The sequence below is a fragment of the Pangasianodon hypophthalmus genome, chromosome 11 (assembly GCF_027358585.1).
Source record: "Pangasianodon hypophthalmus isolate fPanHyp1 chromosome 11, fPanHyp1.pri, whole genome shotgun sequence".
Lineage (NCBI taxonomy): Eukaryota > Metazoa > Chordata > Actinopteri > Siluriformes > Pangasiidae > Pangasianodon > Pangasianodon hypophthalmus.
The window spans coordinates 1,608,320-1,626,352 of record NC_069720.1 but is presented as its reverse complement, the minus strand read 5'-3'; the positions used below and the strand labels follow the sequence as shown (position 1 = coordinate 1,626,352).

At 36.9% G+C, this 18,033-nt stretch overlaps 1 protein-coding gene across 20 annotated transcripts in view; it reads left to right on the top strand.

Moving 5' to 3' along the window:
• Positions 1 to 18,033, top strand: part of plekha7b (pleckstrin homology domain containing, family A member 7b) — a 119,947-nt gene that overhangs the window by 26,615 nt on the left and 75,299 nt on the right. Inside the window, exon 1 of one of the 20 annotated variants that reach the window (XM_053237911.1) lies at positions 8,998 to 9,150. The exons of 16 other annotated variants lie outside the window; for them this stretch is intronic. Coding sequence is in view for 1 of the 4 variants with exons in the window: in XM_053237909.1 (XP_053093884.1) it covers positions 10,704 to 10,727 (24 nt within the window). In the remaining 3 variants the exon portion in view is untranslated. Of the gene's footprint in view, positions 1 to 8,997; positions 9,151 to 10,688; positions 10,728 to 16,868; positions 17,157 to 17,189; positions 17,802 to 18,033 lie in introns of those variants that run through there. 3 more of the 20 variants (XM_053237909.1, XM_053237912.1, XM_053237910.1) reach the window with 3 other exon arrangements.

The following is an 18,033-nucleotide window of genomic DNA, read 5'->3' as shown; positions in this document are numbered from 1 at the left end:
CTTTCCAGCGCAAGTTGAAATCAAGAATAGTCTCGGAGGGAGAAGCAGATGGCACATGCTTTGAATGCCACCATGGAATGGCAGGAGCTTCCTAGAAAAGTGGCTGTAAAATTCCAGGAAATGTGTCAAACTGGAATGTCAGTGTCCTATCTTTACAGAGGATGAACAAATCGCAGGACAGTTTCTTTCCTGTACACAAAGCTCAAGAGGAAACTCAACAGTCATTCTACAGAAGAAAAAAATTCATCCTCATTTCTGTGCTTTAGACTCGGCCATGTTCATGTAGTTGAAGAAGGTGAATATCTGACTCAGTAGTTCATAGATAATGGAGTTATTGTCACAAAAGTCTGTTAATTCTGTGTTATGTCTTGTTCATCTGGAGGCACTAATTAAAATTAAAATGCAATGCTTGGAAATACATGTGTGCAACATGACAGAAAATAATCATATAACGGTTAATTTAGCCAGAGCTTTTTATACACTCGGACGTGGTTTGCGCCATTCATCAGACTCGGGTTAGGGAGTGAGAGGAGAAAATGGTTTACTGAATCCAATAACTGTGTTTCCATGCAGCCTAATAATCTCTTAATAATCAGAATGATAGCTCAATTGGAATAAAAACACATTCATGTATACATTTCAATTGGAATAGAGTGAAATTTAAAGTAAGATTCCTGTTTTAAGAATGTTTATGTAGGCCGGTGCCTCACTCCTGAGTTTGATTGGAGAAAAATGCTGTCAGAAAGCTCGGTCTCAGCTGGCTCGTTGAGTCAGCTCTTTTAATCGGATCTTTTGAGTCAAATCTTTGCATTGACTCTTTGAGTCAGCTCTTTTAAGTCAACGCTTTGAGTCAGCTCTGCGTCGGGTTTTTGAGACAGCTTGAGTTGGCACTGGGAGTTGGCTAATCGAGTCAGCTTTTCGAGTCGGCTCTTTGACATTTCTGGATTAAAAACATTCTGATATACAGGATTGTTAACAAACTGCCATTAAAAAAAAAAAAAAAGCATGAGTTCAGTGATACTTTTATTTACTGGCAGCAAAAATAAATCATTTTAAAACTGAACCTGAAAAGGAGGGAAAATAATAAAAGGTACAAATTATAACATTTTCCAATTTTAACATCTAATCCTGCTGCTTCCAAAATACTAACAATACTATATCAGGAAAGTGTATTGTGACGTAATTTATCACACTATTGATAACATCTCGTCTTATATCACAGCACGGTTGAATGCTCGAATCTGATTGGTCAGTAGGTTTGCATTATTTTTGTATAACAGCGTCACTCAGACAGTACTTCTGGCTGTAATGTGAATGACATGTTAATGTTCATGTGCTTTTTCGAATACGTTATTGTTTCTATAGTAACGACTCATACACAGGGATGTGAACGGCCGAAGCACCACATAATCCAAGACTAATAGTAAACGGATTTTAAAGACATGTTGTTGTTGCTTAATAAAGTATTATGATTATATAAGAATGTATGATTGCTGATGTGGTGACTTTTTGTAAGATGAAGTTTATTTAACATTTATGGAAGGAGTCTCAAGGCTTAGTGCTTTTTTTTAATGGTTACGGTGCTTTGCAAAGTTTCCCAGCTCAGGAAAGTCTTCAGGAGTCTTCAGTAAAAAGACAATCTGTATGTTTTTTTAAAAGAGAGAGAGAGAGAGAGAGAGAGTATAAAGGAGATGCTGGTGGGAGAACAACTGTTTATCGCAGCTATAACGTAAGTGAGAACAGGAACTAACTTGTCTCTCTGGTGTGGAAGTGGAATAAAACACTCCAGACTGTGCGGTTATACGAACATTATCCACGTGTAAGGTGCCCTTTCATGTTGCTCAGCTCTACTGCCAGTCAAATGTTTGTGAACATCTGATATATAAATATTTTTGTTTAAATACTTAATTTTATAATAATATTGTCTACACTTTTTATGTATAATAATATTGTCTACACTTTTTAAATCTAACCACAGAATAGGGATATATAAATGGAAAAATCTTTATTGTTAAATGTTTAATAAATTGAGAAATGTCGAAACAGTATAGCAGATCTAATCTAATTAGAAAAATCCAAAATCTTTATGACTATATGCTTTTCATTTTTTTATGCTTTTCAGTTAATATTAACACTATCTATGAGTAATTTATGTAGAGGCTTAATGGCGCTACCTTCCAAGAGCACCTGCCTCGTATTGTCACATTTTTAAAAAAATAATAATTACAAACTCTAATTGGAAGCAGCCCAGTTTGTTAGCAAACCTGTATATTGTCATAAATATATTATGTAAATAGTACAGAAAAAAATATTGTTATACATATTTAAATACTACAGAAATTTCTTTAATTATCATAGTTTGATATTTCTTCATATTGCCCACCCTAGCTCTGACAAAATTGTTACTTTTTAGAGCAATATATAATCACTGGATTAAAAAAAGGTCAGAAAATCCAGTCAAAAGTTACTGAAAAGTTTTGTACAAAGCAATTAGAGGTACTGTATGTAAGCGTGATAGTGCGTTACGGTTGTGAATAGACTATAGGAACCCGTTAAGTTAAGTGGTTGTTGGTTTAATTTAGGTTTGATTGTTTATATTTTGGGAAACAGAACCAGCTAAATTTGACAGCAGTTATTTGTACTAGGACAGGTACAACAATTATGAACTGGAGTGATGTAGCTGAGGTTGAGGAACTGTCAGAGCGTGAAGTCACACACCATGCTGACACTGCTGATGTTTTTACATCTCAGGTTTTTTTTCCAATGCCATGCCAATGTCAGGCTTACTTCTCATGAATGTTAGTTTACTTCTAATAAACATAAATCTATAGCAGGTTTTTGCTTGGTACCACAAAACATATCACCAGATCCACTGGCAGTACAGCGAGTCGTGTCCTCGCATTGCAGCAGTAGACCTGACAATGAATGTGACCTGCTAGCTAATGAAGCGTCAGCATTTAGCACATTCGACCCCCCAGTGTGTGCAGACATGCAGCTCTCTAGCAGATTAAAATGAAAGATGCAGAGGAAAAGAGAGAGCTGATCCACGTGGTCGATCTCTCCGGATCTCTCTGGATCCGAGTGTGACCCAAAGAGCTGACTCAGTGTGTTGAGAGGCGAGGAGAGGCGAGGAGAGAGGAGGCTGTGTGTTTCTGCATTCATAAAATTCACTGTATTTCTGTTCAGAGTTCCTGTGAAGAGAAATGTGAGAACAGGAAAACAGCACTGACGGACTGAATTTGCGTGCATCAGATATAAAAGCTGTCACAGCATCTATTCATTAGCTCATGACGCTTCCTATATTAATTAAAGTCTAAATATAGATCTACTTCTGTATTTTTTGTGATGCAGCTTGCGAAGATGAACTGCAGTAATGCAGCAAAACAACCTGCAGTAAAGCTGCAGTGTGTAAGACTGCAGTAAAAGTTCAATATTATGGACACACTGTTAGTGACTGCTGCAGTTAGTGTGATGCTGCTGTCGATACGTGCTGCAGTCGCTTTAGTTCCTCTGCAGTCGCTATACGCCATTGAACAGGACACTGACTGCTGACATTCTGCCTGCTGCACTTATTACTGTACTTTCTGCATATAAATTGCCTTAAATGTATCTTTCCATAGCTTTTTAATTAGACGGTTCCTCTCTAAGGGACAATAAATCACAATATAAATGTAATATAAATTAAGAGGAATGCTTCTGCTGGAGGGTGTTTTTTTAAATTTTTAAAATGTATTTATTTATTTATTTTTAAACATGCATACCTTATGTACAACTCACACACTTTCTTTTCTGAAAGATTAAGTGTAGTAGTAATTAGGGATGTAAAACTCAGTCTTCCACACGATATGATATGATTTCAGTTCTTAAGGCAACGATTCTATATTTGACGATACCACTGAATCTGCTACGATACGATATAAATATGATACATTACAAGACGATATGATATGATATGATATGACACGATACGTTACAATACAATGTGTGATTTTACATTATGATACAATACAATATGTTATGATACGATATGATGCAACATTATACAATTCGTTACGATACAATACCATAACATTACAATATGATACATTATGATACGATATCATACGTTATGATACTATACGATTCGATATGATGTTAGGTTGTGTTATTTTATGTTACGTTAAATTATGATACAATGCGATATGATGCAGTTCTATATGATTTTACTATATGAACTGCAATTTGTATATTACAGTATTGATTTCAATTCGTAACATATATTGTATCATATCATAACGCATTGTGTTGTATGCAAAGTGATATGTTACAATATGATGCTATACAAAGGTTATGATTAAAATGTCGCCATAAAAACGTGCTTTATAAAAAGTGAATTTCATAGTGAATGTTTTGACAATCTTGACAGTTTTAAAGTTGTATGATTTATTGCTTGGTGATGAAAAATTCTCAGCATCTCCCCGAAAACGATGCTTCTCGTTTCAGCGTGAGCTTTACACTGCATCGTCATCATAAATCCGACATGATTCACTGCTTTGTACTGACGAGACGGATTTGCATTTAAAAGCTCTCTGTTGTTTCCGCTGCTGTCGAGTAAATTTCTGTCGTACAGGATTTAAAATTAACGTAATGGAGCACGACAGATAAAACAGGAAGAGAACAAAGGCCTGTTCCTACACTTGTACAAGATATTAAATATGCATTTCAGCTGTGATGCCTGATGTCTTTATACAGATGTGTTTGTGACACATCTGCAGTCATCTGCTGGAGAATCACACTTCTTCAGTGATGTGAAGTAAACATGAATGTTTTATTGTAAGGTACTTTACGTGAACGATTTTTGTTTGGCTGCATGTTTGGAGATGATCTGAGCTCAGAAAATCCTGTGTTCTTATGTTCTGCAGATATCACAAACTGTGGTTTTGCACTTTTCACGTCAGTAACACTTTCTAAGCTTCTGGTCACATTGACAGGAGTTAATAAAAAGACTTTTTAAAGGTTAATACAAGCCGAGGAACTTAATACATCTCCATTTAACAGTAAAGATAAACCTTTTTCCTGTAGTTTAAATAGCCATTATTAGGGGGCCAAGCACTGTTTATTTTGATTCTTTATTTAATTGTGTATCACACTTTTCATTTTAAGTCCAAAATCTCAAAGTCATAAATATAAGACAATAGACAAAGAATAAAACAATCCATCAAAAACATTTCAACAAAATTTATAGAACAGAATAATTTTTCATTTTAAAATGTCACCACTGGAAAAATAAATTATATATATATATACAGATGCACACAAATACCCCTTTACTTTATCTGTCCTTTATGTAACTCCTCTGTCCTTTATGTAAACCCGTCTGTTATTATGTAGTCCTGCTGTCCTTTATGTAACTCGTCTCTCCCTCTTTCCTTTATGTAGCTTCTCTGTCCTTTATGTAGCTCCTCTGTCCTTTATGTAGTTCCTCTGTCCTTTATGTAGTCCCTCTGTCCTTTATGTAGCTCCTCTGGCCTTTATGTAGCTCCTCTGTCCTTTATGTAGCTCCTCTGGCCTTTATGTAGCTCCTCTGGCCTTTATGTAGTTCCTCTGTCCTTTATGTAGTTCCTCTGGCCTTTATGTAGTTCCTCTGGCCTTTATGTAGTTCCTCTGGCCTTTATGTAGTCCCTCTGTTTTTAATATAACCTCTCTCCTTTATGCAGTCCCTCTGTCCTTTATGTAACCCCTGTATGTAGTTCCTTATGTAGTCCCTCTGCCCTGTATGTAACCCCTCTGTTTTTATGTAGTCCCTCTGTCCTTTATCACTCTGTCGCATCTCTCCCTCTGTCCTTTATCCCTATGTTCCATCTCTCCCTCTGTCCTTTATCCCTATGTTCCATCTCTCCCTCTGTCCTTTATGCAGTCCCTCTGTCCTTTATCCCTATGTTCCATCTCTCCCTCTGTCCTTTATGTAGTCCTTCTGTCCTTAAAATCATAAAGGTAAAATTGTGATAATGATTAAAATGTTTCATGTAAAATTCAAACTAATATGTCTAGGTGTACAAAATTTTCCAAAAATATCTTCTGGGATGTTTTTTTTCTTAAAAGATTAGTCATTATTTGGTTATCTGCTACACCTGATACAGCCCATCAAGGGCCACAAGGCTTAAACATTTAAAGAAATCAGAGGGAAACGCTATCGCATACTAACTTCCTTTATCTATCTGTTTAATTCTTGCTAATTTCCTGATCAATGATTTGTTGTTAAGACCATTAAAAGCTTAATGTTTTGCCATTTTGGGAGTGGCCCATTTTTTTTTTTTTTTTTTTGCCAAGGAGTGTAGTCCTGTATGTAACCCTCTGTCCTTTATGTAACCCCTGTATGTAGTCCCTTATGTAGTCCCTCTGTCCTTTATGTAGTCCCTCTGTCCTTTATGTAACCCCTGTATGTAGTCCCTCTGTCCTTTATGTAACTCCTGTATGTAGTCTCTTATGTAGTCCCTCTGTCCTGTATGTAGTCCCTCTGTCTTTTATGTAACCCCTGTATGTAGTCCCTGTATGTAGTCCCTTATGTAGTCCCTCTGTCCTTTATGTAACCCCTGTATGTAGTCCCTCTGTCCTTTATGTAACTCCTGTATGTAGTCTCTTATGTAGTCCCTCTGTCCTGTATGTAGTCCCTCTGTCCTTTATGTAACCCCTGTATGTAGTCCCTGTATGTAGTCCCTTATGTAGTCCCTCTGTCCTTTATGTAACCCCTGTATGTAGTGCCTCTGTCCATTATGTAGTCCTATATGATGTCCCTCTGTACTATATGTAGTCCCTCTGTACTATATGTTGTCCCTCTGTCCTTTATATAGTCCCTCTGTCCTTTATTAACCCTGTTTTCCTGGTGTAAGCAGGGTCTCAGTGTCTTGTTTATGAGAATGCTGTATTGAATGAAATGTCCTCACCGTTACCAGACTGTTCCTCTGAATGTAAATGTGCTTCATTGTAGTGAGCATTCTTGAGTTGTGACACGTCAGGCATAAATGATTAATGACTATCAATGATTAATGCAGTGTTTTGCTGAATGTAGACCACCTGGCAAATAATGAACCATTTTTATCTGCAGTTGTGGAGATCAGCACTAGAAATCATTTATAAGCTAAATTATAATTTCTTCGCACATAATGCTAACCTAAAGCCACCATCTGTAAGTGCAGTAATAATCAGGTGCTAGATGTTCTGCTGTAGTTGTAGTTCCAGGCTGGCATTTATACGCTGACCTGCTTGTAGCTTTTTATTCACTCATGAACACAGACCCAGTTTTGGACCTTATTATTTCACAAGACCTCTAAAATAGTTACCTACATTCAGCTGTGGAGTTTTTCATTTTTATGGACCTCCAGAACGAGTGTGGAATTTCGTGTAATACGAGAGGTTAATTGCAAACACGGACTGCATTTACAGTGCTTTCATTTCTTCAAATAGTTGTCTAAAAGCAAATAATAAACATTCTTCCTTTAGTAAGACATCACTGCAGTTTATAGTGTAGCATTGTTGCTAATGTGTGACTTATGAGTAAAGGAACCTTTTGACAGCTGGCTTTCGCTAGTGAATCTGTGATATATCGTTACTAAATGCATCTAAGAACCTACTAGTTTTCCAGAAGGATGTTATTTGACTGACACGGCAGACAAGCAACTGCAGATCTTTCCTGTAGCACGTTAGCAAAACCCCTCAATTTGTTTCATTTACTCATTTTGCTAACAAAACTCTTAAATAATATTTAAATATTAGATTTCACTGAAAAGCCGTGCAAGTACAGTAAATGCACATACATGGAAATACCGAGAGTCAATCAGATTCTGAATGTTGCAGCCAGAAAAGTGTACAAAAGATTATCAGATGCTCTGCATCCATTAGGAAAAAGGTGCAAATACAAGAATGAGGAATGTAAGTGTGATCTCATCTATGGCACCTAAAGCCATAGTTCCTCAGTTCCTAAAAGGGTTCCTTTGTTTTTTTGCTAGATTGCTTTGAAAGCTTATAAAATAGCACTTGATCCAGCACATGGTAGTATTTTACATTTTATATCACCTTAATGAAGCCGTGAGATACTAACCCGAGATCATGTAAGCTATTTGATCATAGGCTAGGCTCATCTGCTTCGGTTACAGAGAAACTTTAATTCCATTCATAATTTTATCCATAAAACTTCAGCCCTTGAGATGAACAGTGTCTCTGATTAAGATTCGTCTCCTCCAGAAAAGACCTTTTTATGGACTTTCAAAAAGATTATATTATCAATTAATTAATGATTAATGATTTTATTAAATAATGTATTACTAATGTATTATTAATGTATATGTCCTCAAAAGGCATTTCATTGATAAAGTGTTTTATTTATCAATTTCAGCGTGCCATATTGTGGTTACAACGAACTGTCAGACGGTGGCGCTGGACTTAATCCTGCTCCTCACTCGAGAAATGCAAGAAAAATGCCCTTGAGTTAAAGTTCAGAATCGAGCGTAACTGTGACAAACTAGACAAACTCCGCCCCGTATGCGTAACTCTCCCGTGACCTCTGAATAGCGCTTAAGCTTGTAGTTACATCTGAAGTCTGAATTAAAGATGTTCTGCTATTAAATATTCACAGTTTATGATTAGGATGAGGAAGTGTGTGACCTGGGAGGAATGTCTGGTTTTCTCTGTGTGTGTGTGTGTGTGTGTGTGTGTGTGTGTGAGTGAGTGAGTGAGAGTGTGTTGGAGATCCAGAGCTTCTTTGATGTCTGTGTTTTTGTGGCTGGAGATTCAGTTAGTGAGTCTGCACAACATTAAATGCGCTGAACCTTGAGAGAGAAAAAAAGTCACAAACCGCAGCTGAGCTCAGGACAAAAACATCAAAGAGCCTGTTTTTTTCCTCTTTTTTTATTTTCGTCTCTCCTCCTGCTCTCTTTTGTCATCGTTCTTGTATTCAGACTCACAAAGAGAAATGCACACAGAGCCATGAGACATGACTCTCTTCACTCACTACACCACATGCAGGCGGGTTTTTCTCCCTAAATTCCCTGCGTACAGGAAACAGGAAATACTCCTCTGTCCTGAATCAGTATTATTGTTATTTTTTATCTTTATTTCCACAATTGGAAAAAGGAGTTTGTAGCTTCACGTGGAGAATCAGCTGAAAAATCACAGGTGAGAGCTTTCAGATCTGAAAAATAAACACATTTACACCTTTTAAGGCAGATGAATCGACAAGGTTGGTGTTTTATTCAGGATTTATTTGTGCACCTGAGATCTTTAAAGCAGCCGTGAGGTCCACGCTGGAAAAAAATTAACTGAATTTATCTAATATTTCTCTTGATTATTTTTTTCTTATATTTTTATTATATTATATTATATTATATTATATTATATTTTTCATTTTATTTATTTTAAATTTTTTAAATTATTTCTATTTTATAAAATAAATTAAATTTAATAAATTTCTCACTTATTTATTAATATAAACATATAAGATTATTAAACCTATTTCTACACATTTTTTCAGATTTCAAGCTTTAAATCTTCTTCATGTTCTTTTGGGAGATGATTTTTCTCTTTTCTAGAAATAAAAATAAAATAATCAGAATGATCAGCCAGTTGAACAAGATAATAAAAAGTCTAGAAATAGATTTAATAATCCTATAATTGTTTTATTTTTTATTTATTATAATCTCATAAGAAATATAACATAAATTCACCTATATTCAGGATATTTCCTCTAAAATATATATATATATATATATATATATATATATATATATATATATATATATATATATATATATATATATATATATATTTGCAGTTTTTATTACAAATAGTGTTTTTAACAGAATGAAAAATAATTCAACACAACAATTCAATTGTATTTCCATGTTTTTAAAGACATAAAGCTAAAGCTATCATGCTACATCTGGTGCTATTTTCTTTATGATCGATGCTTGTAAGCTAGCTACACTAGCAAACCAGCCATGCTGTGCTAATGAATGTTATAAAAACCATGAGGATATTATTGTGTCACAGTTAAATTTAGCAGTTAAGGTCAGTTTTGCACAAAGTAAGTGTTGTTGATTGAGTTAGTTATTAGCAGGTGGAAGGTTAGCTTAGTAGCTAGCTGTGTAACTCAGGTGCGTGAATTTTGCAGACCAGCATAGATTCTGAGCATGCGGCTTTGTGTACAAAGATAAAAAAAATAAATGTTTCAGTGTTGTACATCACTTTTAGAGTGCTGGTTCTAACTATTGTCCCTGTAATTAGCCCTGTAGTTTAATTAGCCTGTTAATGCCTTGTTAGCTGTGATGCACTGCAGCCATAATGCTAATGCAAACTGGTACAACGCTTCGTGATAAATTTACACTGAGCACACGTTCACACACTACTAATTCTCAATGGAATAAAACTGAAAGGTGTGTGTGTTTGCACATTGTAAAGCCTGAAAGTCTTGTGATCGTTTTTTGTGTGCTTAAGAAAAAATCTTTTGTCAATGAACGCAGCTCGTGTAGTTTGCTCGTGTAGTTTGCTTTTAGAGGGTGTCGGGTTTTATCACCTCGTCACCTGCATGTGAGCGTTAGTTATTAAACCAGTTTAATGTTTAACCAGACAGAACTGCAGATAGTATCTGTTGTGTGTTTGAGTTTCCAGCAACCAGATTCCTACAGTGACCTGATAGCTTTTCATTTAATCACACAGCAGACTTGGGACTGATGTTTAGCACGAAGCTGTTAGATGTAAGTAAACGTGATGGTGTCCTTTGGTTATGAATAGACTACGCGGTCAGTTGAGTGCGATGTCAGAAAAATAGCCATTTATTTTTAATTGAATTCCATCGACAATTATTGAATCAATGCGTGATGTAATTCACTGAGATCTGGATGGAGCTTCAACAAAAATGTGATGATGGCTCTACTGTTTAACGATGCTTTTACCTTCATTAAACATTAACCCTGTTATACCTTTGGTTTCCCACTTGCTAATTGTTAATTTCTTTCCTTGAGCATTTGTTCTTAAATATTTCCTTAACAAATGAACATTCAAGGCTTTTTCTAAATCTGTTTGACTAACAGAATCTGGTTGTCTGGAGCATTCTGACAGGCCATACAGGGCCTTTGAGATGATTGATGATAGTATAGAATCACTGATAGAGTCCAAATATCGCGATACCTATCAAGTAGGACAGTTTAAATGTCTGTGGGAAAAAATGGTGTCTGCAGCTTTAAGACAGTTCGTAATAAGTGTTTTCTTTTCGCCTGCTTTGTATCCTGTATGAACCGTAACTGTAATAACTTGCTGCCTGACTGAGAAGAGCAGCGAAACAGCTTTCTATCTTTTCTTTCTATCTTATTTTCTCTTGTCCGTGCTGCCGAACAGATAAAGCCGTGAATGTCTGCGCTCTCAAACACAAAAGGAGGTTTAAATTTAGAAAATGAAACAGCGTGTTGTTTATCAGGGCGACTTCAGTATACAAGAATTTAATAAATATCTCCCGGGCTGTTCACCACAGAGCACATTGAATCTTTTAGGTCATTGGTGTCTATAGCTGAATGTTTCTGTTTCCCTGATGTCAGAATAAATAGGTGTTGAAGTGCTTCTCCAGGGATTCCACTGTGTTCAGATGTAGACATGATGGAAGAGAGGTCTTTAGCTAGTACTAGCTGTTTTTAAAGTCAGTTTGCATTCACAAGAGCAGCAAAACATTTACTTGTTGTCTAGCAGCAGTGTGGCATCATGTTGAATCTTATCTTCGTAAACTCACGACCTCAGCCTTCACTCATGCTCAACGTGATGTTTTCTCCAAACCTGGCAGTTAAAAACTAATTCTTGATTACAGTGCGAGTGTGTTGGGAGGAAACCAATAAGAACACGGGAATCAGTCCAGAACTGCGTGATATTTGTGAGGATTCAGGACGTACGTGTGCCAGATGGGGTCAAAGGTCACAGCTGTCAGAAAGTCTGAAGAGAGTAGTATCTTGTTGTGAAGGTCCGCTGGTCTACACGGAGCTGATCTCTCTAATTACTGTCCACACATCACAGCCTGGAAGTAAGCAGCATGTTAATTATTTCCATCAGATTTGCTCAGCTTTTTATCAGTCCCTCTTTCATCAATGCTCGAGAAAACGTCCAGCTTTTGCTCGGCCACAGCAGTTCGCTGTCCTTATTGATCCCCAAAGAGAAGCGCATTTGAAAGTCATTTGATTCTGGCTATACAACAGCAGTTTCTTTGATACATTGCTTGAAATTTTCCTTTATAAATATTTACCAGCGACTAATTTTGCACCAGTGAAGTATTAGAAGTGCTGATGCGGCCATTGTCCTGGAGCCAGGCCTGGAAACTCGGACAAAAAGTGTTGATCAGAATTTATCGTGTGGCTTTTCAGAGCTGAGTAGTGAAAAAGCTGCACATAAAACTGCGAATATTGGTAAAGGGAAATATTCTTCATCCCAAAGCCCTGACATGATCAAGGATGAAAACGTGTTAATTATTTGTGTGTTGTGAAGCGTAGAGATGTGCCTTCTCCCCAATTTTTTTATTTAGAGCTGGGAAAACAGTCTATTTAATATGACATAATCAAGTATCATTTTTTTAATACACATAAATAAATCAATTCAGTTTCATTTGTATAGCCCTTTTAATAATGAACATAAATGTCACATGTCACAAAGCAGCTTTACGGAAATAAATATATTCAGGATATAAATTTGCAATTGTGTGCAATTGTGTAACCAATTCATAAATTCATTCATTACAGGAAATAATGACACTGCAGTGGGTTTAGTTTTCATTTCCTATCTGCTCTGAGATATTATAATGATTACACGCAGGGATTCTGAACTCTGGATTCTGATTGGTCAGAAGGTGTTGATTAATTTTCTGTAACAGCAGCTCTGACACTAGTGCAGCTGCAAATCACAGGATTATATTAATGCTCTAATTCTAATACGTTATTATATGTTTCTATAGTAGCAGCTCATTCACAGGGACTTGTACGGTGGATGCTCCAATAATAAGAAATGGATTTATTATGGATTATTTAACATTTATTGAAGGAGTCTCCAGTGCCAGGGGTAAAGCTGTAAGTTTACATTTTCCGACATCTTCAGGACAGAGGAGTTTACGCTTTGCGGTTTATTATTTTAAATAAAAGAGACGCTGTTTATAGCTGCTGTAATGGAAATGAGAACAGGAACTTGTTTTGTGGAAGCTCCTCAAAATTAAAATGTAATTATAAATGGATAAAAATTCTGATAAAACATTGTAATAATTGACAAATTGCTGTGGTATGAGATGAATATATCAGCTCAGGATGTGGTGTTAAATAATCTACTTAAAATAATTGACTTTGGTGCAGTAGCAGTAATTTTGCTGCATCACACCACCCTGTCGTTGATTGTTTTCCTGTAACAGCGCAACACCAAGTGACTTATTCCCTACATAACAAACTGTACAAAACAGGACAAAAGTTTAATTGTGTGATTAAAACTACTTGCCGTGTTTGATAGCGACCTAGCTAAAATTAGCCTAGGTGTTTCAATATATCACGTAAATGCGTAGCTAGTTTCGGTAGCTATCATACACCAACACGACTTACAGGGAATCACAAAGTTGTACCAGTTGTCCATGTTTATTTACCTTTCTCGAAGAATGTTAGAGCAGCCAAGCAACGAAAACTAAACCTACTCCTGTGTGTGTGTGTGTGTGTCCTCTCTACTTCTCTCCTGGGTCTCCAACTCTTTTCACTGCGCTCTAATTAGCTTTCCGCTGGTGTACTACTTTTCCCCGAGCTGCTTTGTGCCCACAGGTTCACGGCAACTCGCAGAAATGTGCTGTGTAACGAGCGAGGTTTACCCGACATACCCCCTGCTCCAGCGATGGGGCTCATTTCAGTGAGTCAGACCAAACAGAGTCGACTCTTTCACTCCCAAATGATTCAAAACCTTTCAAAATTGTTTGAGAGTTGTTCAGTGAGTTTTATATTATAGTACTGTTCAATGCATTATAATGTGTTATAGAAAATATTTAATTTTATTTTAAAAAAATAAAAAGGTGCTGCACAGTCACGCTAACAAATATCCTGCAGTAAGTGTTCCGACATTAATATTACTTTCCCTCTGGTGTCTGCGCTTTCATTTATCTTTCATTTATCTTTCATTAAAGTAGAATTTAAACAGGATTTCTACTCTATTTATCCTGAAAACTCATCACCTCCCTCTTACTCTACACTATATGCATCATACTGCCTCACTCACACACAGATGAGTCAAACTGAACTGACTCTTTTGATTAATGAGTCACTGTGATGTGTCAAAAGTTGAATATGAGATGATAGATCAGAATTTCATCTTACATTTCCTGATATATACATCTAGATGGAACATGGCACTTTTTGTTTGAACCCACCCATTTTTCAGTTGATCAAATATACTGGAAAATGTGACTGACAGGAGTTTCTTGTTGCCCAGGTTTGCCCTGTTAGATTGATTGTTTAAACAATTAATAGCTCTGAATAGCTACTCTTGGTTTAAGCCCTGGGTTTTGCCTGTGAAGACTGCATTTGTTGTTAAAAAGGATAAACCAGTAAACCAACATGAAGACCAGAGAGCCGTCTAAGGGAGAAAAGCAAGCCATTTTGTAGCTGAGAAAAGAGGGAAAATCGATCAGAGCCACTGCACAAGCACTGGGCATAGACAACACAACAATTGAAAAAGAAAGAAACCACTGGTGTACTAACAACCAGACATTGAACAGTTCGGCCAAGGAAAACAACAGCAGTTGATGACAAACAATGTGACAGCTGTGACGAAAAACCCTAAAACAACAGTCAGTGATATCAGCAACAACCTCCAAAGGGCAGGGGTGAAGGTATCATAATCCACCATTCAAAGAAGACTTAGAGAGCAGAAATATAGAGGCCACACCACAAGATGCAAACCGCTCATCAGCAATAAGAATCAGAAGGCCAGATAGAATTCGCAAAGAAATATAGAAATGATCCAGAAAAGTTCTGGACCCAAGAGTAAGCTCTACCAAAGTGATATAAAGGCCAAAGTGTGGAGAAAGAAAGGATCCAAAACATAAGAGCTCATGGGTCAAGCATGGTGGAGGTAGTGTCATGGCTTGGGCTTGCATGGCTCTTTCTCGAACAGACTCACTAATCTTTACTGATGATGGAGCTCATGATGTAGCAGCAGAATGAATTCAGAAGTCTACAGAAACATTCTGTCTGCGAATTTACACAGAAATTAATCCAATCTAATCGGGAGAAACTTCATGAACTAAGACAACGACCCAAAACACACTGCCAACACAACAAAGGACTTCATCAGGGGAAAAAGTGGATGGTTTTAGACTGGCCAAGTCCATCACCAGATCTTAACCTAACTGAGCAGCATTTCACCTCCTGAAGAGGAGACTGAAGGGAGAAACCCCCCAAAACAAACAATAACTGGAAGAAGCTGCGCTACAATCCTGGAAAAGCATCACAAAAGAAGAATGCAACAGTTTGGTGATGTCAGTGGGTCATCAGCTTGATGCAGTTATTGCAAGCAAGGAATATGCAACTGAATATTAAGTGTTATTTAATTTAAGACTATCTGTTCCAATACTTTTGTTTAACACATTTAGATGTAAATATCAGGAAATTAAAGCTGAAATTCTGATCCATCGTCTCATATTCATCTTTTGATCTCAAACTCAAATGTCTTCAGTGTATAGAAAAATACTTGCTCTTGCCCTTACAATACTTTTGGAGGGAAATGTATAAAAAATAAATAAATTATTGTATATATATATGTATATATGCTGATATACTGATATATTTTTTGCAGTGGGAGCATCACAGGATTTTTCTAAAAATAAAAACTGCTTCCTAGGAATGTGAGTCGACTCTCAGAGTTCAGTGAGTCAACTCCTTAGCGAGTGACACGTCACTAGTGGGCTCAGGATTGAGTCTCTACAGCGTCTGAGGGACGTATTTCAGCTGGATCGGACCACCGTGTCCTGGTTCTGTGCCATGGAGAGCTGTGCAGCTCATTCAGGAAGCAGAAAGGGGAAAAGGGCAAGGCGATGATGTCATGTAGTGTGATAAAGAGAGAGCTAGTGATGGGAAAAGAGCAGTCTCTACTGGTGGACTGGCTGATAGAATGCAGAGAGAAAAAAAAAAGCTTTTTAGCAGCATCAATTGTTCATAAGCAGATGCTGGGAAAAAGCCCAGGATAAAGTGTGTGATGATGTTTACTAGAAACTGAATAGTATTGATTTTTAAGAGATGTGTTTTGAGAACGAGTGTGTTGCTCGAAAGCACAGAATAATAAAAATAATAATACACCCTGCCCTGCCCAGCTGCTCAGCAGATTTATTTTTAATTTAGATGCTTCAGCAGATATTTAACATGGTTTAAATGTTGATTAGACACCATGTGATTAAAAATGAAGCTTTAAGTTATTTAATTTTTTATTAACCAATTATAGTATGCAAATGTAGACATTTTATTTCCCTTGTGAACACTGATTACAGTGTTCACTAAGTACACTTCATTATCCTACGAACCCTCAAAGAACCCTTTAAGAACCATTTTTTCTAAGTTTTTCTAAAAGTGTACCAAATACAGAGATTGTTAAATGTTAAACTCCTGACAGGTTCTAGGAAAACTTCTAATTTTAGTTGAAACCATTTTCGCTTTACTCTTGAATACTTTACTACGTTCAGTGTGAGTGCTTTTAACTTTGACTCAAATATAATTTCGACCTGTTTGGCAATGTTCAGTCAAATCGATTTATTTTTTTATTTTTTAGGTGCAAATCCTTATTAATTTATCCTTATTTACTTATTTATTTACAGAGAAACATTACTTGTGAATTCACAGCAGTCTGCTGTAGTTCGATTTAAAAAAAAAAAAACAGAAATACACACTTAGAAAACACACACTAATTTATGATCACACACAATTAAGCAAAACAGTTTCGGAGGTCCATAACCGTCGGTGCTTGTAGTTAGATATCAGGCTAAATATTTGCTCTGGAGGTGAATAAATAACAGCGTGTCACGTGGTGTTATCTCTGCACTGATGAGGTCATTCCCTCAGGGTGTTTACGAGCTAAAACCTGTACAATAGCCCTGCGAGCCGGTGTGACACATGTCTGGGACGTAAAGTTCACATCAGGTGGGTTGAGTTTCAAACCGAGGTTGTGGTTAAATTCTTTAGTCACGTCTCAGATTGCGTAGGAAGTTACTCTGAAACAGAACGCAGTGTGATGGTGTCAGATATCTCGTCTGGCGAAGTTCACACAGAAAACTTTTTCTTACATAGAAACCTGAAAAGTGGCATAACAGTGAAACGTGCAGGAGGGAAGTCTGACACGTCCATATGGTAAAAATAGTCGAGGGAACTCAAGCACTGTAAGGTGAAAAGTTTGCAGAGTGAAGCGATACGATAGGACGTCTGTGTGTGTGCGTGTGTGTGTATGTGATAGTGCCGGGGTGGTGTGAGTCCAAGCGAAACACACAGTGTTTTTTGGGAATAGTACTTCCTCTCTCAGTCGAGTTTCTGCCTCCTGATTGACCTCGTCACTGCTGGACTGAGGAGGTTGTGGAGGAGGATCTGATAAGCTGTGCGGCAGAGTTGTGCTCCAGCTGTGACAAGTTAGAGCTGAGATCACCTTATTCAGATTATTTGGATACTTCAGAGCAACTTCAGCCTCGGAGTTTCATCATTTCGTTGAGACTTGACTTGCCAACATCTGGATGATCAGCCACACCTTCAGAATGAGCCGAGGAGGAAGTAGATAATCAACTCTTCCTCAAACAGGTGAGACAAGGGCACAATAGCTGACAGGACAGAGAAGGTTGGAGAAGAACTTTTAAATCTTTTATGAGTTTTATGTGCTAACTTGGTTTAAAAGTTTGGAAATTCTTACTCAAGTAAAAGGTCAATGCTCTGGTAAAAGTTCAAATACAGCTCCAGATTCTTCATTCAAGCAGCTCTATGATCAGCTCTTTTCAGGAGAAAATAGTGAAAGTGTAGTTAGTAGTACTCAAAA